The 24,802-nt window shown below is 42.1% G+C and overlaps 1 protein-coding gene and 1 pseudogene across 15 annotated transcripts in view; one reads left to right on the top strand and one right to left on the bottom strand.

Moving 5' to 3' along the window:
- Positions 1-24,426, top strand: part of CELF1 (CUGBP Elav-like family member 1) — a 63,507-nt gene extending 39,081 nt beyond the window's left edge. For 3 of the 15 annotated variants that reach the window (XM_016146621.2, XM_036220136.1, XM_016146622.2), the window contains 12 exons: positions 4,370-4,557; positions 6,029-6,111; positions 6,476-6,524; positions 8,551-8,685; positions 9,439-9,518; positions 9,836-9,997; positions 12,448-12,523; positions 14,049-14,177; positions 14,515-14,628; positions 15,375-15,560; positions 17,304-17,447; positions 17,909-24,426. In XM_016146621.2, coding sequence (XP_016002107.1) covers positions 4,380-4,557; positions 6,029-6,111; positions 6,476-6,524; positions 8,551-8,685; positions 9,439-9,518; positions 9,836-9,997; positions 12,448-12,523; positions 14,049-14,177; positions 14,515-14,628; positions 15,375-15,560; positions 17,304-17,447; positions 17,909-18,036 — 1,464 coding nt within the window. In that variant the 5' untranslated portion in view covers positions 4,370-4,379 and the 3' untranslated portion in view covers positions 18,037-24,426. The remainder of the gene's footprint in view (positions 1-4,369; positions 4,558-6,028; positions 6,112-6,475; positions 6,525-8,550; positions 8,686-9,438; positions 9,519-9,835; positions 9,998-12,447; positions 12,524-14,048; positions 14,178-14,514; positions 14,629-15,374; positions 15,561-17,303; positions 17,448-17,908) is intronic. The other 12 variants (XM_016146617.2, XM_036220141.1, XM_016146620.2 and 9 more) reach the window with 11 other exon arrangements.
- LOC118603255 lies at positions 8,966-9,084 on the bottom strand (annotated as a pseudogene).
- Positions 24,427-24,802: the final 376 nt, after the last annotated feature.

Genomic DNA, 24,802 nt, shown 5'->3' with positions numbered 1-24,802 from the left:
AACACATGTTCTGCTCTCTTTACATGTGCTGCTACTTCATCTATGTTGTAACTTTGGTTGCAGCATGGCTTTCTTTGCCTTACCACTATCCTTCCAGCCTGTCTTTTGATTTCTCTTTCCCTTTGTCTCTCTTTCATTTAGAATTCACATAATGTAAAATTTACCCTTATAAACTATATAATTCAGTGATTTTTACTTTACCCACAATGTCGAATTATCACTGCTAATTCCAGAACATTTTCATCACCCTAAAAAGAAACCCTGTACCCCTTAGCAATCATTGCCTCCCCTTTCTCCCCCCTCACTCCTAGAAAATCGCCAGCCTACTTTCTGTGTCTATGGATTGGCAAATTCTGGATATTTCCTATAAATGGAATCACACAATGTGTTGCCTTTTGTGATTGGCTTCTTTCACTTAGCATAACGTTTTCAGACTTCATCTGTATTGTAGCATGACCCCTGTGATCTCTTGCCACTGCCTTTTCATCTTGTCAGCTTAACTCACTACTCCAGTAGCATCTTTTCTGCTTCTGACTTTACCACTAACTGCCTATTTCTCGTAACCATTTCCAGATTCCATGGAGCAGTGCTGTGCAATAGAACTTTCTGTGGTGATAAAAATGTTCTATATCTCTGCCATTTTTTGCAGTAGCTGCTAGTCACATGTGGTTAATGTGACTGAGGAACTAGATTTTTTGATTAAATAGCCACATCTAGCTAGTGGCTGTTGTCTTGTTCAGTGCATCTGCAGAAGAACTTGATTAGCCAGGCCTGTCTTTCTGTTTTAAGCATGGGTTGTAGTGTTGTTTCTGGCCAGCCAGTGGGTCAGCTTGTTGGGTTTATATCCACTCCCTGGTCCAGTCAGCTAGGGCCTGGGGATGGGAAAGAAGTAGAAGAGAACATCAGCTCTGCGCCCCCCTGAGCTGGGCCTGGGGCTAGGAAGTTAGAGAGAGAGAGAGAGATAAGCGAGAGAGAGGGTTTAGGAATTTTGAGCTGGTGTGCTTTCAAAATAAAGTTCTTTGTTTTCCCTTATGTTTCTGTTCCAAGTTGATTCTCTGCTCTATTTTCCTATGGCATGTTCCATTGAGAATCAGGTAGACAAGGCAGCCTCTGGTCCTGGTTTCTCATAGTTTCTCATTCTTAATGAGCCAGAAACAACATAAAAAGAGGTGGTTGGTGCCATGCCTTTCCCCTGAAACATTTGCTGCCTTCTCATCTCCTTTCTTTCCTTGCTGCTGCAGATCCTGCTTTTCCTCTCTTCATCTTATTCCCAGTTCAGTATTTCATAGAAATACTGACAGTGCTTCCACAGAAGATAAGACTTCCATAGACTTAAGTCTTAAGAATGACAGGGACACTGTAGACATTTTTCCAGGGGGCTGCTGAATTCCTTGGTTCTTGAGCAGGCATACTAAACATGCAGAATTCATGATCACTGACCCTGAGGAGTGCTTCATCCATAAGGAGGTAAGGCACAAATTTGAGAGTGGATTTAGTGATATATAGAGTAAATGCCATACCTGGACGCTATGGGATCCTTGGCGTATCACACTGAGAGTCTTGTCCCCAGGAGACTTTTTATGCAGTGGTTACTTTTAACTTGAAGACAGCTGTGCATGCTGTAGGTGTGTGTAGAAGACTGAGGAAGAGCTCTGTTGCTCCTCTGTTTAGACACAGTAGCAGTTGGTGAGAAAGTTTGTGACTGCTTACCGCACATACCTAGGTATACAAGTGGTTGCTTCTCCCTTTTCTTTTTTCATCTTAGCTGATGTTGCCACTTTTATTTCTAACTCTTGTCTTCATGTGTTTCAAAGAAATATTTTCATTATTCACCTCTGTATACCACATCTAACACAATGCCTGACCTGTGTAAGTAGGTGCCCAGTATTGGAGGAAGGAATAAGCCAATGTTATAATTCCAGCTGCATAATGTCAGCAGCATCTTGAGTCTCTCCTGATAATTTGCTGTGCTCAAGAAGTATTTCTCAAACTGATGAAAGGACCACACCCTATCTCCCACCCCGACTGGTAAAATACAGTAAAAACAATTGAGTAGGAAAACAGTAAGATGTAAGTTTGCATTTTGTGTGTCATTATTATTATTAGATTGAACATTTATAAAATTACTTGGTCCAGTCTCTGTCAAAGGTTCTAAACAGTTAGGTTTGAAGATTGCCCCTGGTCTTCAGGCACTTGGAGTAGCACTGCTCTTGGGGATTCTTCTGGTGAATTGGTATTGGGGTGGGGGCGGGGTTGTTCCTGGAGTGGGTGGAATTAAGAAATGGAGAGAGATTTAGAGAGTAGAGAGAGAAAGGAACAGCATTCGTTTGGAATGCTGAGTCTCAACTGAACCTTTGGATAAACCGTAATCCATGTGTATTGACTGTGTTTATGCTTTTGCACTAAACAGTGATGTAGAAAGTTTAGAAACAGCATGCAAATACAGAAGGAAGGGACAGTGTGATACAAATTAATAAACTCCTGCCTGTTTTCAGAAACAACTGTCGGTTTCCTTATCATCAAAACATTCTGAGCACCACTGGGGTTATATGTTAACCTTCCGTAGATTAGAAATATGATTAAAGATTAGCAACATTTTAATAAAATATTAAAATTGGTAATCAAAGTTGTTAGGGGTAGGTGTAGGGAGTGATGCTCATGTTTCACTAGTCCTAGTGCTTTTTGTTTTTTATCATGGTAGCATGATTTCTGTGAGAACATTAGAACTAGGCTTCTAAAAGCATTTACATTTTTACAACGACATGCCACATGTGCTTTTAAATTAATAGATTAAAGGAAAACCAATAAAATAGTTCATCCCAGAACACTTAAAAGTTGAAAAAAAAAAAGGTAGATTGATCCTGTAACAAGTAATCATAGGAAATAATGGCTGCTCTTTAATTTGTGAGCCTTTATGTACAACATTCATTTTTTATCAGGGTTAGTTGCTTAAATAAAGGGAATTGTTGAGAACACAAAATTTCTCACATTGAGTACTTACTATTGAGTACTTACTATAAACCAGACACCATACCAGGTGTGGCTACAAGAATAAATAGAAAATAAAGTTTTTGCCTTCTAGGAGCGCTAGACTAGAGTATGGGGAGCCTTCACAGACATAGCAACAAGAGTTGGTGGTCTATATACGACTTGTCTTAATAGCTTTTGATATTTAGTTAGTACTGGGTTCAGCAAAGGTGATGTGAGAATAGCACCTGTGGGTGTTTAGTTCGAAAAGATTTAGGAATTAAAAGACAGAGGTTGAGCTGTTTTGATAGATTCAGCATTCTCAAGAATCTTTAAATACTATTCAAAAAATTGTGTTGGAAAAACTTGTTTTTCCTTTAATGAAAACTAGCAGTTTATTTAGGATTGACTGTTAAAACGTGGCAAATTTGACTGAAGATGTGATTCTGGATTAAGTAGCAAACATATAGAAAAGTTAACTGTGCTGGCTCTTTGGAATTTAAGTACTTAGTTTAGATAAGATCTTGAAATAGCCATAAGAGAAGGTCTTTTTTTTTTGAGTGGTGGAAATATTTATAGTACAAGAAATCCTACTTGGTTCTTGGCAGTTGCAGGGGTAGCAATGAAGGTATTAAAGCAGGAGCATTATAAGTTTGCTGTGATAGGATTGGAATTTGTCCATGTTGTAATAGTTACAGTTCGTAAGGAAATTAACTGGTAGAGTCTTGAGAAAATACCAGTAAATTGGATAACTTAAACAATAAAAACCTGGAATGATGGCATCATTGTTTATGTTTATATCACAGTTGTTTGTTAGAGTTTAAGAAGCAGAGCTTTGTTTTGATCTGGAGACCTAACTCAAGAGCACCAAGATTAACATGACACAGCCACATTCAAAGCCCGGCATTCTAGTTAGTCTTTAGTTTAGGCCTTGGAAATCAAGTGCTTCTGATCAAATGTTTAAAGAAAACTTTACTTTTCATTGTATACATCGAGAGTCCTGTATCTTATTCATAATCAATAGTACTTTGTGATTTTTATGGACATTTACAAAGTTAACTATGCTTAAAAATTGTTAAAATTTGCTTTAAGAACTTGGTAAGTTCTGAGAATTCTCATGCTAGATAAGTAATGAGTAACATTCCATTTCTTAGTTAAAATCCAGGATGGTCCTCATCAGAATGGTGTCTTTAGTTTGGGATTTAATGCTAATGAAAAGGAGTGGCCATGATAAGGGTGAGGACCGGGGAACTCTGGTAATCCTGATAAATTGAGTGGAAATAGTGAAAGGAAGTAGAATTTTTTTTTGCTTTTATAGGAAGTAGTTGAGATCTTTAAAGCCGAGAAAACTCCCTCTAGAAAGCAACATGAATACATAATTGTTTTATTTTATCTAATGCAGCTCAAAGAAAATGAACGGCACCCTGGACCACCCAGACCAACCGGATCTTGATGCTATCAAGATGTTTGTGGGCCAGGTTCCAAGGACCTGGTCTGAGAAGGACTTGAGGGAACTCTTTGAACAGTATGGTGCTGTCTATGAAATCAACGTCCTAAGGGATAGGAGCCAGAACCCTCCTCAGAGCAAAGGTGAGGGCTTGGGGTTTTATATGTAATTTCTGTCGTGTGCATGCCGTCTCACATTGCCAGAGTGTTCCTTCCTATGGTCGTGTAGGGGGAAACATTTGTCTTTTTATAGTCACTATATATTCCAACCCAAACACAATTTATGGCTTAAAAAATTAAAGGTTAAGGTGGCACATGAGGATGATTTGTAAATTGGATCTTAGGGAGTCCTTTGTGAGAGCTCTAAATTCAAGAGACAGACTCATGCGATTGTCTCATTCCATCTTGGGATTGACAGAAATAAAGTTTAAGTAAACCAACCACATAAGATTTTCTTCAGTGTTTTGGCTAGAGTAAGCTGAAAGAAAAAACTGTCCATGTACCTGTGGATTTTTGTTGGTGTATGTAGAGGCCTTACAAGGTAGCCCAGCAACTAGGAGGGACTTGTTTTGTAAGTAACATGTTTGCTATAGCCTATAAATGAACAGGAGAAGAAAAGCTGGGCTTCTTCCAGAAATGCCCAGCAGAGGAGATGTTTCACAGGACTGATGGTAGATAAGGCACTAGCACCTTACATACGCACATACAAATACTCTTATTTTTCCAAGTGACTGATTCAGAGTCATTTTTTTGTGAAAGCTATTTTACAGTGTAAATGTGAGCAAGTATGAGTGTCATGTTCGGAACCAGCTTAAAAACAGGATCTAGAAACAGGAATTATTTTCTCTTTTTGACATAGCTAACCAGAAATATAAAAACACTGTAGTTTCTTAAAATAGCAGTATAACATGCAGATTTAAAATCTTAACTGCAGAGTGATTTTGAAAAAAAATCTATGTTATATCTCATGGGACTACGGACCCAAGATTTACGAGATACACTTCCTCCCTCCTATCCCCAGTAAAGATAGAAAGCACAAAATCTGCAGACTCAGTCAGTGCCGTGTGCTATAGAAGCCTACTTACATTTGATGAGAACCAAGGGTCCAAAAAAAGATCCAAGATTCTTAAGTCATTTTATAATTTATCAAATATTACATTTGAGGTATTCGGTAAATGTTGGCTGCAGTATAAGGAGTGACGTATTCTGAGAAAGAAAGTTTCTAGTAGACTACAAGCCGCAGGAGTGCAAGGGCCGCATCTTCTTTGTGGCAGAGTCATCTTGGCTAGCACACTACCTGGTGTTCCAAGTAGAGTGGGTTGAATGGCATGGTACCATGACTTTTGTTAAGGGAAGTCGTCTTTCCCAGAGAGTTGTAGGAACAGCTAAAAACGAATTTTAATAGAACTAAGAGATTATAACAATAAAGAAAATGCATAGAAAATAATGTGTTTTTTTCCTCTGCTAAGTTTTGTCTCTCTGTCTCTCCCTGGCTAATTTTAATAAACCTGCCCTTTTTTTCTAAGTTCTAGTATGTCCAGGGAGAACAGAATACTCTAAGAATTGTCTGCTTTCAAAGGACTGGCTTGATTTTATGAAATCTCATTTATTGCAGGGTGCTGTTTTGTTACATTTTACACCCGAAAAGCTGCATTAGAAGCACAGAATGCTCTTCACAACATGAAAGTCCTCCCAGGGGTAAGAAAGCTCCTACTAACTAGTTAGTAAAACTGTGGTGGTTTTGACATGTGAAACATACTTATGCATATCAGACACACACTGAAAACCATTTTGGGAAAAGGGTGACTGCCATAGGAATTGATGTAAAGGGAATATTTCAAAGAAGGTAGGCTCAAAATTGTTCTTTCTCAGCCAAGAGAATTTTGACTTCTTAACTCAGCATTTTGTCTATTCTGATATTTTGTGAGGGAAAGATCATGAGGCAGATGTGAGTGCAAGAGAACTGTTAAGGCTTTAGTTTTGGTATTCCTTGGAGTCTCATTTGTTTTTCTGAATGCCTTCAGTGCGTACACTGGTAACATTCATGTGTTTTCCTTTTTAGATGCATCATCCTATACAGATGAAACCTGCCGACAGTGAGAAGAATAATGGTAAGTAAACATATAAGCTTGCCTTGATCAGGTTTCTTTCTAGTTTGCTATTCTCGTGGCATGTGGTTCGCATTGTGTTCTAAGCAATTTCTTTTTGAGGTAGAATTGACATAACATTTAAGTTCCAGGTGTACAACATAATGTTTCGATAATCGTGTATCTTATGAAATGATCACAATTAGTCCAGTTAACATCTATCACCATACATGGTTACAGATTTTTTTCGTGATGAGAATTTTTAAGATCTACGTTCTTAGCAACTTTCAGATGTGCAATACAGTATTATCAACTGTTGTCACCATGCTGTATCTTATCCCCATGATTTATTTTATAACTGTAAGTTTGTACCTTTCGAGCCCCTTCATTCTTTTTGTCCACCTCTCACCTACTATTTCTGGCAACTATTAGTTTGTTCTTTGGATGAACTCGGGTTTTTGTTTTCTTTTAAAGTTCTGTATATAAGAGAGAATACTGTATTTGTCTTTCTCTGCCTGACTGGTTTAGAATAATATGTCATTGGTAATGGAAAGATCACATTCTTTTTTATGGCTGAATAATATTCCATTGTATAAACACCACATTATTATTCATGTGTGGTCACTCAGGTTGTTTCCATGTCTTAGCTATTGCAGATAATGCTGCAGTGAACATAGGGGTGCGTAAAAGCTAGCGGCGTTATTTTCTTCAGGTAAATTACTCAAAGTGGAATTGCTGGATCATATGGTAGTTCCAGTTTTAATTTTTTGAGGAACCCCCATGCTGTTTTCTGTAATGGTTGCACTAATTTACATTACCACCAACAGAACACAAGTGTTCTCTTTTCTCCACTTTCTTGCCAATATTTGTTATTATCTTTTTGATAATGGGCATTCTAACAGGTGTAAGGTGATAATATCTAATTGTGGTTTCGATTTGCATTTTCCTGGTGATGAATGATATAGAACATTTTTTTGTTTATGACCTGTAGTCCATCTGTATATCTTTTGGGAAAATGTCTTCAGATCCTCTCCCCATTTTTTAATAAGATTTTTTGTTTGTTTTTGTTTTGTTTTGTTTTGCTTGAGATATATATGAGTTCTTTATTTTGGATGTTAACCCTTATCAGATATATGATTTGCAAATATTTCTCCCAGTCGGTCGCCTTTTCATTTAGTTAATTCCTTTGCTGTGCAGAACTTTTTAGTTTGATATAGTCTCACTTGTTTATTTTTGCTTTTGTTGCTTTTTGCATTTGGAGTCAGATCCAAGAAGTCATCCCCAAAACCAATATCAAGGAGCTTTACCTCCTATGGTTTGCTTCTAGAAGTTTTATGGTTTCAGGTCCTAACATTCAAGTCTAATCCATTTTAGTTTATTTTTGTGTATGGTATAGATAGTGGTGTTCAGCGCTCTGATCTGTCATCTAAATTGTGTATTTTTTTTCTTAAAGTATAGTAAATAACAAATAGTTGATAGGGAAGCTTACAAGAACATTTTAGAGTGAACTGGAATGTCTATGATCAGTATAATTTCTTACAGACAAAAGTGAAGGGAAGAAATGAACAAGTTAGGAAGGAGAACTTAGTCCTCAAGAGGATATAGTCAGAAAAGAAAGTGGACAGTTAGACTCTCTGAAAGGTGTGTTCTGTTTCTCTTGTCATATCGATTGTGAACATTTATTCTTTAGTAAAGTATTGCTAGTAAGAGCAAACATTTACTAAGTGCTAGGCAGGAATCTAAGCACTGTGCATTTAATACCTAGAGCTACCTGTGAGATAAATCCTGTTGTCCCTTTAAATCTGATGAAGAAACAGGCACAGTTTGGTAACTTTCATAAAATCGCAAAGCTACAATATTTCATCTAAATGCTTTCAGTTATAATTTTAAGATACTATTGTTTATGAGAAGAGGTGCTAAATTTTGAAAAAAAAGTGTGTATCTTAGAATATATGAAATATGGTATAAAGGCACAGAACCTGAGCTCAAACTGTGCTACACTACCTCTTGTAGTAGTAATGTTCAAGCTTTTTGTGTTTTACTCTCTTAGCAGTGGAAGACAGGAAGCTCTTTATTGGTATGATTTCAAAGAAGTGCACTGAAAATGACATCCGAGTCATGTTCTCTTCATTTGGACAGATTGAAGAATGCCGGATATTGCGGGGGCCTGATGGACTGAGCCGAGGTGGGTACATTTTTAGCCTTCAAAGATACTCTTCTGAAATTTAGACCAGTGGAAACCAGTGACCTTAGCAAACATGGCTGTGTCATGGTGTAGAGTTTGGGCTTGGTGTTATGTAGCTCGGTAACCTTAACAACTCTTCCCATCAACTGATCCCTTTTGTATTCTCTTCAACCTTCTTAAGAAGTCTATATTCTGCACTTCTGTATCATATATTAAAATTCTCTCTCTCTCCTTTTTTTTTTTTTGTTTGTTTGGTTTTTTTTGTTGTTGTTGTTGTTTACACCTATAGCACCTGGTCTTCCTAGGTGGTCTCCCATCCAAGTACTAACCAGGCCCAACCCTGCTTAGCTTCTGAGATCAGACGGGACTGGGCATGTTCAGGGTGGCATGGCTGTAGACCTAAAATTCTCTCTTTTTGGCTTAGAGGTGTTGACTCTCCTCGCCCCCCCGCCCCCCCCCCCACCCCTTTTGGAGAAGTTCTTGATGCCAAATGGAAACACTTCCTTCTCAAGAGGAGCTAGAGGCATCTGTGTGGATCCTCCTTTCATCAATCATTTTGTTTCCTGTCCGATTTTTCATTATAACACTTACCACCCTGATGTAACGTATCTCTCTTTTCCACTAGTTCATAAACTTCCAAAGCCAGGAACCTTGTCTGTATTGCTAGCATGGTACTTGGCACATGGTAGGTGCTCAGGAACTGTCTCTAAATAAATAAGCAAATGACTGAGTTTTTTACTGTTCTCTTAACAGGTTGTGCATTTGTGACTTTTACAACAAGAGCCATGGCACAGACGGCCATCAAGGCAATGCACCAAGCACAGACTATGGAGGTAGGGAGCAAATGAATGAAAGGGGGAAGTTCCTTAGATCGAGAGTGCTAGGACATTTGACCTTCGTAGCCCAACAGCATGTACAGCATCTGGTTGTCCTAAAAGTTAAGCAGGCCCAACATCTTAAGTTAATGTTGAAATTAACATATTGGAACTAGTTGCCCTTTTAAATTATCTTTTGTCACTTAATGTGTATCAGGAAAAGAATCATTTAACAGTGAATGAACTGTGAGTGCAGCCTGTGTGTCACTAGAAAGGAGGTTTTTTCCTTCACCCAGAAGGAGGAATTTAACCCTTTGGTTTTGGTGTTTTCATAGGGTTGTTCATCCCCCATGGTGGTAAAATTTGCTGATACGCAGAAGGACAAAGAACAGAAGAGAATGGCCCAGCAGCTCCAGCAACAGATGCAGCAGATCAGCGCAGCATCTGTGTGGGGAAACCTTGCTGGTCTAAATACTCTTGGACCCCAGTATTTAGCAGTGAGTCTTTGTGGTTTGCTTTCTGCAGATTGTGCAAGCTCCCAGCTGTTTCTTCTGCTATCCCCAGCTAATAGACACAATGACATTTACAACTTTTAGCACATTGAAATTTCATGTAAAAATTCAGGTAGTGCAATATTCTTATGTCGTGTTACTCTCTCTATCTCTCTGGTCACACATCTTTGGTTATATCTTCAGGCTTCTGCTGTAATTAAAGTGAAATCCTAATTTCCTGATAAAAAGGTTTAGAAATATCTCATGTGTCCCTACTCCCAAGAAAAAAATTCAATCTTAACTACCAAATACCTTTTCTCCATATCTCTTTTAACCAGATGTAGAGGGCATCGTCAAAAACCTTTTTTAGTCTCCTTAAAGAGTATGATAAATGTTATTTTTGCTGAGCTATCAAGCATGGACATTAAATTAGTATTACAGGTGTGTGAGTTCATTATATCGGAAATAGATTTCTTTTATCTCTCTCTCTCTCTCTCTGTTTGAGTAATACAGTCCCAAAGAGGGGCAGGTTCCAGTTTGTTATTTTGATTTACCAAGTCTACAAGATGTTATAGGAGATTATCACTGCTTTAACCTTTAAAAGAATTGCAGAAAGGACAATTAAAACTGTGTCATCTGTGAATCAGAAGTGTCATCTGTGAATCAGAACAGGTCATGAAGAAGCTACCAGTGAAGGAAAATAAATAGTGAAACCACTAGATTTATGTGGATTGTCCAAAAATACATACACAGGAGTAATTATAGTTATTCAACTCTTCTCCTTCCAAAGATTATTCTATATAGAAACAGAAGGAGGACAGTGGTTTCTGTCCCCCCGTACTGAGTTTTGGCCAATTTGACACTCCCTGGTCTCCATAGTTATAAAATGTTAGAGGAAATCCCAGTTTCTTCTAGCTAGTGTTTCTCTGAAGTCGAAACGTGTAGATGGTTGTTTTATTTCAACAGATTAAATTGTTTCTTAGTGCTAGAACATTACTTAAAAGTTCAGAAAATGCAGAGATTTTAGTCTTTTGCCAAATAATAATGCTTTGAGAATGATCTTCGTGATAATGCATTACTTTACAGAGTTTTACAGCCTCTTTTCTGGGAGCACTCGCCTTTTTATTGTCATTGCCACATTTGGCAATCACATGGTGTATGGCGGTGAAAGCTATGGTCTCTTTAGGTTAAATGTGATCCCTTCCCCAAGAGTTGTTCTCATTTAGAGAGGAAATGAAGATGCTAAGTATAGTGCGCACAATTTACCAGCCAGTTCAGTCCACCAGGACTGAACATAGCTCCCAAGGTATTTAGGAAGAAAAAAGTGAAGCCTTGGGGTGCTGATGGTCTGTATAAGTGATAGTGCATCATCATTACTTAGGTTCTTTCTGGAACATGTGACTTGAACCTGATCTCCGTTGGACTAAAGCAGAGGTTCTTAATATTTGTGGACCCTTTTGAGAATCTGATAATAATTGTGTGTATACACATTTTTTCTATTCTATTTCTGGAGATTTGTGGACCTCCTAAAACCTATGGACAAAAGGGATTCGTGATCATGGGAAAACTAGGTCAGATGTTTGGGGAATGGACAACAGGTTAAATAAAGGATCTAGAAACAAGAATACTAGCTGTCCATAAGGAACAGTGATTGCATTTGAATTGAGCAAAGGTTTTCAGCAGTTTGTTTAGGTGGTGGTTGTGGTTTACTAAGACAAAATAAGGTAAAGGAGATCCATACAAAAGCTCATGGACAATAGCTCTTCTTGTTTCATATGTAATGGGGCAACTATATCAAAAGAGAATGTACACTGGACTGATTTGGACTGATCCATCAATCATTTGGTTATCTGCAACAGTGAAGACCAATTTGGAGAAGAGGACGTAAATGCGGCTCAGTGAATGTGTAGCATGGGAGAGATTGATCTAGGTATGGGTCTGTCGTGGCTGGTAAAGGATGACTCCAAGAAATACCCTGAAATGGTCAGATTTTATGTTTAAAGTAGCTGTGTGAAGTAGAAATTGGGTATCCAGATGGAAGCAATCTGCAAAATGAGTTGTTTGGACCTAACTAAGGAGAACTTGGGAGAGAGGAAATAGAAATGGCATTGATCCAGATGCAGACACTCATCACAGTCGACTACATAGCTGCTTGAGTGATGTTTAGTTCCTTGCTCTACTTTTGACCTCTCCTCAGCTACATTCCGTTGCCCAGGGACTTGAGCTTGGCTCAGTACTCAGTGAACATAACTTTGTCTTCTGGGCCAGGGCTTTAACTGTGTCATATTGTCCTGTCATAAGCCTTATGTTTCTATTGCGTTGGCTTGGGTTCTTGTCTTCAACATTCTTCTCTCTGGGGGCCTCTGCACTCTCGCTTTGCTGTGCTGTAAAGTTATCCCAGATGCAGAACCAGCCCTCACTCTCACTCTTGTTCTGTTTTTTGGTGTAATGTCTAGCTTTATTTGCAGCTCCTTCAGCAGACTGCCTCCTCTGGGAACCTCAACACCCTGAGCAGCCTCCACCCAATGGGAGGTAAGTGTTTTTCACTGCTGTGGAGGAGCAGCAGCAACCAGGCCAGCAGACCCAGCTAACAACAGTCTGAGAGTTTTGCACTGTTTGTGGTGGGGGGGGGGGAGATTTTTTTTTTTCAGTCATGTAAAGCTGACATAAGATGAACATCCCAGGACTCAACTGCCTTGTCTCTAGAAGGTGGTTCTCTTAGTCCTTGATGACAGATTGCTCCGAGGTTGTTTACTGTGCCCACCCCTTTAAGTCTCTGTCTGTTGTACAAAAGATGGAAAAGAGCTCTATGCACTTTCAGACTATCTGAGGCCATTGCAATCAGGAGAAAATCACAAGAATCAATCCTTCCTTCCTTCCTTCCTTCCTTCCTTCCTTCCTTCCTTCCTTCCGTCCTTCCGTCTTTCCTTCCGTGACTTTTCCAGCAACTCTGAAGAAAAATCTTAAGATGGGTTCCATGCATATGGTTTACCCTGAAATTGCTAGAACCCAGGCAGTTAGTTTACCTCTGTGTCGTATACATGTTGTTTCTTAGGTGAATTACCTTTTGCTGCTTTGAACATGCATGTGGAACTTAATTGACAAACACTTGACTTTATTTGTCTTGAGCTCCACAGACAAACCTGAGGCAGGGGCCATTAGAACAGTTAGTTAGTGGGGCTAGGGAGTGGGGCAGCTCCTGAGCTGCCTGCCCCTTTGGCAGTGGGATTAGGCTAGGCACGTGCATTTGAGAAAGAGGTGGTCTTAGGTGAACAGCGTTTTGCTATTTGAAAAATTTCGATAGTGGTTCAGTTTGTCCTAGGTACTTAGAAAGTGGTAGTGTTGTAGTTTTTTATTCCCATTAACTACCCCCCCCCCCGCCCCGCTCTAACGCCTCTGCCTTTCCATCATCTAGTAAATGGTTTGCAACAGTGTGTCAGCACAGTTAAGATTTCTTGCTCTCCTTTTAACTGTGTTGTCTAGGTTCTACTTGGAACTCTTTCCCTCAGTGTATTTTTTTTGTCTCCTTCTGATGACTAATCTCCAATTCAGGTGGTGGTTTTTCTACTTTCTCCTATTGTTCTCACTTGTATTCTCCCCTGTCGTTCCTCCCTTGGCCTTCTGGATCTCTGCTACATTTTCTGCTTATTGACCTCCATTTCAAAGAACACATCCCTTGTAAAGTCTGAGTGAGGGGCTCAGACACAGCCCCATTCTGTGCCATGAGTTTTGGCATTGTTATTCTCTTGGACACGTGGCCCCAAGGTATGCCACAGACCTACCCTCTTTCCTAGTTTTCTGATTGCCCATCCCTTTATTAATGCTCGGGGTGGCATGCTGTTGGATTAGATACCTCTTCTCTTGAGGAAATGATGCCAAGTTTCTTATTGAGCTGAGGGATATCTTAATCTTTTTGGAGCCCTGTAGGATTGCTTGTAAGGCTTATGTAGAACAGTTCCTCTTTGGAACCAGCCTTCTGCCAGTGTGTGCTGTCATTGCTGGAGCAGATAGGAGGCACCCTTACCCGCTGGCTGATCTCTTGTTTTGGATATTGCAGGGTTAAATGCAATGCAGTTACAGAATTTGGCTGCACTAGCTGCTGCAGCTAGCGCTGCTCAGAACACACCAAGTGGTACCAATGCTCTCACTACATCCAGCAGTCCCCTCAGCGTACTCACCAGTTCAGGTAAGCGTGTAATCAGGGCCAGTGTGTCCTGTGTGCCTTGGGCAGAATCCCAAGAAAGGGGTATGTCATTCTGGAGAGGAGTTGACACCCATTTCCAAAGGGGTGGGATTATGAATAAATTTTCAAATGCCGTCTTCAGACTTAAAAGAAATCTCATACTTTTTCATTTCTTGTGACCATCATTTGACTCTATGTCCAACAAGGATAGTTATCAAAATTAGTAACTGAAAATCTCTTTACAGAGAGAATACTTAAGTTGTGTCACTCTTGGGCTTTGGTTCCTATTGACATAAGAAGGCAAGTGTTGACTTGAGTTTAACTCATGGATTTCTGACAGCAGGGTCTTCACCGAGCTCCAGCAGCAGCAGCTCTGTCAACCCTATTGCCTCCCTTGGAGCCTTGCAGACATTAGCTGGAGCAACAGCAGGCCTCAATGTCAGCTCTTTGGCAGGTGAGAGGCAGCCCTTGGATGTCATCAAGCCATTCTTTGTGCAGGTAGCACATTTTAAACAACCCTGGTAAGAGCGTTGTTAGAATGACTGGGTGGCCCACTAAATTTAGAAATAATCATGGGATTTCAGTTCAGGCTTGAATTTAATCCCACCTCTTTCCTTTAGCTGTAAATTTGGACCACCTATCTAAGGTCATTTCCTTTGAAGTGGGAGCAGAATACCTTGAGGGTTATTAGGAAGCTAAATGAGAACATAGGTAAAGTTCTAAGCACATTGCTCAGCACAGTGTCTGGCATATAGAATGTACTCAGTAATGTTAGGTGCTGTTTTTACAATACAGTTTACCCACATCTTATCATAGACATGTGCCCTTTTAGTCCCCAGTCCCAGGACTCTTAATTTTATCAGATTCTAGCTCTGTGTAAGAAAGTAGCAGAAAAGCCAAAGAGAAAATGGGGCAAGTCATATATGTGTGGGATCACTTCTTGCACAGGTTGGAGGAAGGTAATAGGGAAGAGGCATACCTGGGTGTGGCATTTTTAAATGTCCCCATTACCAGTAAGGCCTGGTGAGTGTCGTGAAATCTGACCACTCAGATGGGTATTTCTTCTCATGCTGAAGCTAAGAGGGAGATGAAAGGGAAGACTTTGGAGTTTGTCTTGGGCATCAGTTGAGTCTCTCCAGTCTGTTAATTCAATTCTCTCCACACCCCGCTCCCCTTCCCCTCTTCCCCCCTGCAACCAAGGGATGGCCGCTTTAAATGGTGGCCTGGGCAGCAGTGGCCTTTCCAATGGCACTGGGAGCACCATGGAGGCCCTCACACAGGCATACTCGGGGATCCAACAGTATGCTGCCGCGGCGCTCCCCACTCTGTACAACCAGAATCTGTTGACACAGCAGAGTATTGGTGCTGCTGGGAGCCAGAAGGAAGGTAAGTGCGAAGGGAGGCTGGAGTCGGGAGTGGGAGTGCTCTCTCTATCTGCCCTAGAATTTCAAGGCAGGGCACAGGCCAAGAGAAGCATTGGGGTGGTCAGACCACCACTTCTTTGACACTGTCAGGGGTAGACTGGGAAACTAAAGTGTGGTCTGCATTTGAGTGTTTTCTGGATATGGCTCAGATCAGAATCTCTGTATGCCCTCCTGGGATGGGGCTGCCATTCTTAGACGAAGAAACATACCGACCTGACTGTGTCCAACACCAGTTTGACAATTTGTTTTTATTAGGAAGTCTTCTCTGTGTATTATAAATCTGTCAGGACGTTGTCTATGTAGGTATCTCTTTTAGCTGTATCAGTTGGCATTTTCCTTATTTTCTCATCTGTGCTTTTCCTAATTTTCTGAATCATATGCTTGTGTGCGCTAAGATGTGGTAGCGGAGGAACTGATGGAACTGTGGAGACAGACAGTAGTAAGTAAAAGCCTGAGGTGTTCCAAATGTGCTCTGAAGAATGAGGAACAGGAAAGAGGAAAGGGGTTGCTAGAGGTACCACATTTTATGTAGGATGGTTAGAGAAGGTTTCTCTAAGTCGCCTTTTAATCAGAGACCTGAAGGAAGTATTGATGCAGAGGAAGAAGAGTAATGGGGCCCAGGAACAGCAAGTGCAAAGGCCCTGAGGCAGCAATATTCCTTAATGTGTTTGGCAATATCCAAGAGGCTAAGATGGCTGGAGAATGGCTGGACTGTTATTTTAATGAAACTCCTCCTTGATTATCAGAACATCGGTGACTTGAGTGGTTGGAAGAGGAAAGCATATTCTATTTTTTAGTTCAGTGTTAATCATAGGCACACATTTTTTTAACCCTTTTACCATTTAAAAAAAGTGCAGCTTGCTGTCAGCGTTCATTTAATATCACACAGAGGAATTCTGTGTTTTCTAGAATTTGACATTTTCAGTGATCGAACTACTAAAAACAATACTGTAAACAGAATGATGTCATTTGTTTCCAAAGATTACTGATATACTAGAGCGATGTGAAAATAATAAAAGTGAGATGTTTCATGGCAAACTTTGGGGGTAGGGTTAGGACTGTAATCTGTGAGTTATCTTGGGGTAAACGCTGCATCCCCATGCACCACTAGCAAGTATTCTTGGAGCAAATGGGGAACGGGTTAAATGTAATTTTCTCTTTACTGAGGTGCATTTTACACATGGTAAAACTCACCTTTTTTGGACTGTAGCTCTTTGACTGACACATACAGTCACATGATCACCATCACAGATGTAGAGCATTTCTATCACCCCCAGAAATTCTCTTATGTTCCTTGCCTCAACTGCCAATCTGTTTGCTTTCTCTGTAGTTTCTAGGCAGTTTCGAAACCTGTTTTGTTTATAAACTCTACCTCCTTTTCTGTATTCCTTTACAAGCCCCTAGTCTCTGGTTTTATTGCTCCACATGCAGGTCTGTCTACTTTATTGTCTCAGCATACCTTCCTCCCCTCCCACAAGGTCAAATCCCTCAATGAGACGGAGCATGGCTAAACATAAAGGAAGGAGTCTGTTTCAGTGATCACCCTTCAGTTCCCTGCCTTGCATTTAGAGAATCTATTTAGTTCTCCAAGTGAACCTCTCTATATTGGGGTGCTGACAGTTTTAACACGGGGAAATAGACAGTTGGTGCAGGCGGATGAACATGCTTGACACTGATACCTTTTCAATCCATGGGTGTCTTAAAGGTCCAGAGGGAGCCAACCTTTTCATCTACCACCTGCCCCAGGAGTTTGGAGATCAGGACCTGCTGCAGATGTTTATGCCCTTTGGGAATGTCGTGTCTGCCAAGGTTTTTATAGACAAGCAGACAAACCTGAGCAAGTGTTTTGGTATGTTGGCTTCTCTTCGGGTATGTGGGAGGCAGGGGTGGTAAGTATTAGCACTGAGAAAGAAAGAGAAGGGGCTGATAGCAGGAAGCGGGGATGGAGTTTGGGTTATTGTTTAACTCAGTCTTGAGCAGAGTACATGACTTCTTTTTGAGCCTCAGTATTTTTCCCATTTCTTTTCATTTCTGTAGTGGGCAAGATTTCTGCTCGCACTGTCACTCCAGGGGTTAAAGTAATGTGTAGAAAATGGCTTGGCCAAAAACACTTAAAAGTACCAAGTCAATGTCAAGTGGTACCGTTAGTAACCTAATTTATTTCACGTGATATAACTCCCAGAATTCTTGTCCATCCTGAGGAAAATTGGGATTTGAGACTAAGCTCGTAAGGTATCTCTTGCATAAGGAGGACTGAGAATCTCCTTGCCTCGTTATGTCCCTCACCTAGGTTTCTGCTTGGACACACAGGTTTTGTAAGTTACGACAATCCTGTTTCGGCTCAAGCTGCCATCCAGTCCATGAACGGCTTTCAGATTGGCATGAAGCGACTTAAAGTGCAGCTCAAACGTTCGAAGAATGACAGCAAGCCCTACTGAGCGTGCTCCCCTCTGAGACTGGAGTGAGAGGGTCTTCTGGTAAGTTGGGGAGGAGCACCCTTAATGATTCGAAGCCCTGAGGCTGTGTGTTGACAGCCCTGGACCCTGATCCCTGCCACTCTCGCAGGCACAGCTTGCCCTGAAGACTCAGCTACTGCCTTCTGTGGGAGTTTCGCTTCGTACAGAGGACAAGTTTGTGCTTTGGTTTCCAGTGTTTTACTTTGGAGTTTAGGTGCCATATCCTGAGTTTTTTTTTTTCTTTATTTAAAGTTTGCTGTGTTTGTAACCAGTGTGTGTTGAGAAGGACCAACAACATCAAATCGCCCTGGGGGAGGAGGGGGAATGGAGAAACATTTTAAAAGATTGGAACTTGCCCCAGACTACCCCAAGAGAGAGGACTGAGTGAAACCAAAAACTGACCCCCAGAATCTCCCTGAATGCGAGAGTGGTAGAGGAAACGAGAAGTAACATCAAGAGCGGTAGGGAGTGGAGCCGGTGGGGTTGGCAGGTGGGGAGAGTGAGGAACTCGACACCCAACAACCCTGGGAGCTGCAGGCTGAAACTCCTCCATAGCTGCCTTCTGAGTTTTTGCCACCAATTTTTCAGATTCTTGTCTAGGATTTCTGCCCCTCTTTCCTGAGAAGGGGTTGACAATTCTCTAGAAATAAAACACTTGATAAATTAGCCTGACATATGCAAAAAGCAGGGAGACATCACTCTTATCAACTTTGTCAGCCAGCCATTAGTATTGGGTTGGCCCTGCCTGGCTGGTGGCTGTTCGGAAGAAGCAGCCAATCAAAGAGGTCCTCTTCAGTTTACTTCAACACCAAATCATTAGGCCATGGCCCATTCCTAAGAGGTCCTTCTAAAGAAGGCTTCTAGGGAAACACTCTGGTTTTTCTTCCTTGTAGTTGACCATAACAAGGAACGCCACTTCCATCCCAAGCCACAGTATTCTCATGAGGGCAAAACCAAGAAGAGTCTATAGTACCTAGCTGAAGGGGGCACCTCTCCTGGGCAGAGTGATCAAAAGCCATTGAGTTGGGGGAGGAGGGGCCTGCTTCTTGGTGTACCTACATCAGAAGGTCCCTTCAGGTCAGAGTGTTGCATTTGCCAGTGGCCAGCACTTAAAAGGATTTAAGATATCCACGCTAGCCTCCTTGGTTGAGGTGTCCCAGACATAGTAGTCTCACCAAGGCAGGCCCCTCTTCTATACAACTCTAGCCCCATCTTCTGCTCTTGGGGACAGAAGAGACACAGGATGTTTACAGCTTCCGTATGGATTTAGTGTTCATTTACCTCAGTATTACCGTGTTCATATGTGTCCTCGCGCTTACAGTTAGCTCCCTGCTGCTTCCCCACAGGTCTCACTCCAGTTTTTGCCTGTGACCCACCCAGCCTCTGGGCTCTGCCTCTGCTCCAAGAAATGCTGTGGGGGGCGGGTGGAGAGCCAGGAAGGACACGCTGTTGGGAATGTGCACCTGGGTACAGGTAGCCCTGTTAGGTGTGACTATAAGCCAAGGCCAGGACTAGGTCCCTGGGATTTTAAACTTCACAAACATCAGTTCTGATCCCTAGCAGCAGAGATGAGATGACAGGGGTTGGTTTGCTAGTAAGTCGGATAGGGGCTCTCTCATCATGCTATCCATTTGGGTCACAGACAAGGATTGACCCATCTTGCTGTTATACAGGTAGTTGGTGGTGGTGGATTATCCCATTGAAGCTGGGACAGCTGTTCCCTTCTCGTAGTGATAACTTGGGTCTGTTGTCCTCTAAGAAAACGTGAAACATACTTCTTAAGCTGAACCACGTAAACTTGAATTCTGCGCACTGGGTGAAATGTGTCCTGTGTTTCAAGGATAAAACTGTTCCAAAGGCTTCCAGGGTCATGATGGGATTTTTTAAATAAATGCAAAAAAATAAAAATAAAAAAGAAAAAAGAAAACAAAAAAAGAAAAAAATGCTAGGTTGGGGAGGCGCTGTTCTGAATCCCAACCAGCTGGAACCAAGAATGTCGTTTCTATTTTTATAGAAGTTTTATACAGCTCCGGGGTGGAGAATATTTATTACCTAAATTATATCTCTGGAAAAGGCCAGGATTTTGTAGAATCCAGAATGTGATTGTTATACACACAGGGTGCTGTGTATGATTGAAACTACTGACTTTCTGTGGCCTGTTTGCAGCCCAGCTAATCTGCCAGAGGGGGAAGGAGTTAACGCTGTGAATTGGCGGAGGAGAGAGCTGTGCTCTCTGGGGCGCTGCGGTGCTGTGATCGCTAACCTTCTGTTCTGTCTTCCTCCTTGGCCATCGTGGGGTTTTTCAAAGCCCAGAACTCCATTCCCACTTTCTCCCCTTTCTCTCCCTCCTCCCCCCTTTCATCATTATTGTCCATGGATTCGTCTTGTGCTCTGGGACCTTAAGAACCCCCTTTTCAAATGACATGGAAGGCAGAGGTGCGACCAACCCGCCTTCGATACTAGACCCTGAGATTTCGTACCTGTGTGTGGGTTCTCTTTTCTAAAAGGAGCATGTGCCCTGGCAGGGCCCCGGACAGCCACAGCAGCCAGCTGGTGAGACTGGGCACTGCTGTCTGTCCTCTTCTCCCCTACCCGGTGAGTGAGCACGGCAGCACTGCCCTTGAGCACAGTTCTCTCCCCAGGCCAAAGATGGTTTTGTGAAGAAGCTGCGCCCCTACCAGTCTCATGGTGCGAAAGGGTTCAGCTCGGGGAGTGGAGACTTGCAGTCAAGTCTTAAGCAATCCTTTACTGTTGTGTGGGGTTCACTTACACAAATGTGTTTTCTGCTATAGTTTTCTTTCTTACTTGGGTTTCATCATGAAATTGATTTGCCTTGAATGCAGCCAGACACTGTCTCCTGGGTCCCACATGAGTGGCCAGGGCCTGCATGGAAGCTAAGAGCTTGGATTTCTGGGAAGAAAGGGCCATTCCTATAGGATTGAGGAGAAATCCTGGCCCGCTCCCCTAAAGAATTCTCGTGTCCCCGCCAGCATCTTCTGATTTCTTCCTGGGTGTTTACCGGGGAGTTGGGCAAGAGGCCGAGGCTCTGCTCCACCAGAGACCTTCTTGGACGAGTTCGGACACTTCGGGGGAAATCCAAGCCTTAGGTTCCCTTCTGTCTCTGGCAGTCGGATGTTTTCTTGGTGTCCTCCATGTCCTTTTTGACTTTTCCCTGTGTCCATCGTTAGCATGTGCAAAAGTTCACTGTCATTGCCCAGCCCCTCCCCAACCCGCCTCCTCATTTCAGGGCTGTACACAGTGAGTGTTCCTGTTCTCTCTCTCTTTGTTTGGATGTATTGCTCTGTGTAACTCAGTGGGTCTCCCTCTTTCTGGTTTGTTTTTTTTTCTAGATTCCTGCCGTTTGTTCATCGTTGTGCCTAAAGCATGTCGATGTGGCGTCAAGTACATCGTCCAAATCCCTGTCTCTTCAGCTTCTCTGATGCTTGAACTCTCACCTTTGACCTTGTGTTGACCTTTGATGCTGACATGTATTTTTATTATGTTTGTTTCTTTCTTTGTTTTTCCTTTTTTCTTTCTTTTTTTTTCTTTTTTTTTTTCTTTTTGTGCTGCCAAATTGGTTTTGCTAGAACGACTGCTGAAGGGGAAATATTTAAACTTGCATTTGAATATAAAAAAATCTATTTTTCTAGAACTTCATAAGATAACCACTTGATTTTGTGATTCCAATTCTTTGTAATTGTCTTCAGAGCAGCCCTACTAGCACATACCGTGTGGTGTTTGTATTTCTGTGAACACACAGCCAGTCCGTTTCTAGGCTTTGTTTCTGTGTGCTTAGTTTCAAAGACAACTTTGAAGTAAACAATGAAATAAAAGATGTCACTAAAACCTTTGAGGCTCCTGAGCACATTTTGCTGAAATAGTTTGTGGGGCTTGAGGAGACCGCATGTATTCTTATTTTTGTTTTTCTGAGTTCTCAACTGCAGAAAACACCTGAACCCCTTTCCTTTTTTGACAGCAGGCTGCGATTTGGGCCCCAGCCGGCCTTTTTTTTTCTTTTTTTTTTTTTTCTTTTTCCCTTTTTTTTTTTTCTTTTTTTCTTTTGTGGCTTCTCACTGCAGTGACCCTGCCTGGAGCCTTCAGACCCCCCGGCCCCTTCCCTTCGGCCTGCCGTCCCCACCACCATGCTTGTTCCTACAGTCTCCACAGCAAAATGTGATGCTTTGATTTTTTTGTTTTTGTTTTTGTATTGTTTTTGTGTTTTTGTTTTGAATTTTTTTCCTTTCCTACTAAGATTATGCCCGGAAAAAGCAAGTTTTGCATGTTTCCTGCTGTTTCTTCACACCTTCGTATATATCACCTTCACCTCTCTGTTTTCTATAGTTTGTGCAAAAACTGACTGATTTAAAAGGGTTTCAAAGAAGCTGTTTTAAATTGTTGTGGGGTTGATTTTTTTCAAGATTGTATTGTTTAATTTTGGAGTGGCAACTTTCTCCTCTATTGCCCTTAGAGCGTTCGCCTGTGCACTTAGACTGTCACCTCATTTGGCCTCCAGGCCTCAGCAGGGCGTCCAGGAGGCTGGCTGCTCTGCTCAGAAACGGGTTGGGAGTGTGCCCGGGGAGGCATGAGGAGCAGAGGTAGAATCCAGAAGGTGGCCGCGGGTGGGCAAGAGGCTTAGCGCATTAGGGGTAGAGAGCATCCCTCAGCCGGGGAGGAGGAGGGAGCTCCAAACCACTCTGAGGAGGCCATCTGTGCACTAAGTGGCAGTACACCTGCCAGCGCTTTTCCTAGGTGACAAGCACAATACTACAGTCTTCACACTGTTTACAACCCTAGCCACCAGCCACCCCACACTGGCTCTTCACCCCAGCTCTGCTCTTGCTTAGCTAGTGGGGTGGGGTAGGGGCGGGGGTTTGTTTTTTTAAACCAGGTGAAGAGCCAAATAGCTACTGTCCCTGGGTGCCAGGCAAGCCAGTTCCTTGGTTCCCTGAGGGGAACTTGCCCTCCTCTCTTGTGGTACCATCCAGCCTCAGGGTGTTGGGAACTTGAGTAAGAATGTGAATGGCAGAGGTTGAGGCCAGAGGAGTGGGAGGTCACAGGATGGAGCCGTGGAGGTAAGAGGTTGCAGAGGGAGGAGTTGGTGACAGAGCCCACTCAGACCTAAGCCGTGGGTGGGTGGGAGAGCTGGGAAGTAGGACTGTCCAGGGAAGGACGGAGAGGGGTAGCTGAGGGATGTGGGAGGGGGCGGGGAAGGTAGAAGCACTGTTAGCATCGTCCATGCTGGCTGATGAGGGAAGGGATCCCAGCAGGATTTCTGCTGTGGGACCCAGCGGGTTGCCTAGTGTCACGCTCGAGGCCTCTCTTACGAGGAGGAAAGGGTGGCCAGTTGGAGGCCCAGTATGGTAGGCTGCTTAATTTCCTGGAAGGGGCGATTGGATGGAAAGAGGCCAGGAACCCCGGCCTGAGCAAGACTGCCGGGCACCCCACAGTCTGACTGCACAGAGCCGCCTCTGTTGGCAGAAGGCGCTGAGGCTCCCCTTCCTGTGTATTCAGAATCCGTGTTTGCCAATATATTTTGCTTTTAATTCCAAGAGGAGCTCTGGGAAAACCTGTGGATAAAACCAAATGCCAAACGTTGGACGTTGTTTCCTTTTCCATTTCTCTCTCTGATTGTTTTAATTGTTCTGTGGTGGTTTTAATGGATTTGAGACCCTGGAGCGGCAGCTGCCTTTCTGATTTCCAGCTGCTTTTTGTGAATAATTTAAAAAGAAAAAAAAAAGAAACTTTACATTTTGGAGACAAACCTGTGTGAGTTTTTTATTGGTACAAACGTTGTATTTAACACTAGGGGTTTTGTACAGTTTTTTGCCTTTTCTACTAGAAAACAATGTAAAGTGATTTCACAATGTGAAGAGAAAAAAAATTGCCACTATGACCAAACGCACAGTCTGTTCTGCAGCAACAACGGGATTCAATCAACTCAAAGTCGTGATTCAGCCGTAGAAATGCTTTTCCTTTACCTTGTTTGAGCTTTTCCTTTCTTTCCTGTTTTGATTTGCAAAAGAAAATGTCTTTTTTGTGTGAACTTGTGTTGTACTATGTAGAAAATTATGGATTTTACTTTAATGGTTTAAAAAAAAAAAGGCAAGAAGAGCCCTTGTCGCTTTTCTGACCTGATCACAGAGTTTGTGTAGTGGATTAAAAAAGAAAAAAAAAATGTTAAAAGTTTGGAGCAAGGGAGTATGTGTTTAAAAGGAATCTCCTTCCTTTTTTTGTGTGTTTTTCCTTTTGTCCCAATGGGGAACCTAAATCTGTTTTAATTGCACAGACACACGGACAAAAAGTCATTTTGTATCTGCCAAGTGTGGTACCTTCCTTTGTTTATTTGCTATTAAACTGTTTGAGAAGAATTAATGTTGTCTTCAGAGTTATTGACTGTTGGTGGTGAGTGGCGGGTCTCTGGGGCTGGTGGGGTTGGTGGCATCGTGGAGAAGGGTGGGTGCCCTGGTAAGGTGTCATCTTGATGTACCTGTTTGCATGCAGCTGAACTCACCAAAGGCTCCCAAAAGAGGAAAATTTCTCCCAGAAAACTGCCTTCTCCAATATCCTCTATCCTTTTGCAGCATATTCCTGCTGATAGGGCAGCACCTTAAAACTTTTTTGGCCACCTTCTTTTGTGCTTCTATTCTCAACAGTGGCTGCTGCTCGCAGAATTGGCCCTGTGAGTGCAAATCCCTTCCATGGGCTGCGGAGTCCTGTGCCCAGGGAGGCAGCCAACCAGCACGGGACC

This window comes from Rousettus aegyptiacus, unplaced genomic scaffold, assembly GCF_014176215.1.
Source record: "Rousettus aegyptiacus isolate mRouAeg1 unplaced genomic scaffold, mRouAeg1.p scaffold_m13_p_5, whole genome shotgun sequence".
Lineage (NCBI taxonomy): Eukaryota > Metazoa > Chordata > Mammalia > Chiroptera > Pteropodidae > Rousettus > Rousettus aegyptiacus.
The sequence above is the reverse complement of the archived record's forward strand: the minus strand, read 5'-3'. Positions and strand labels throughout refer to the sequence as shown.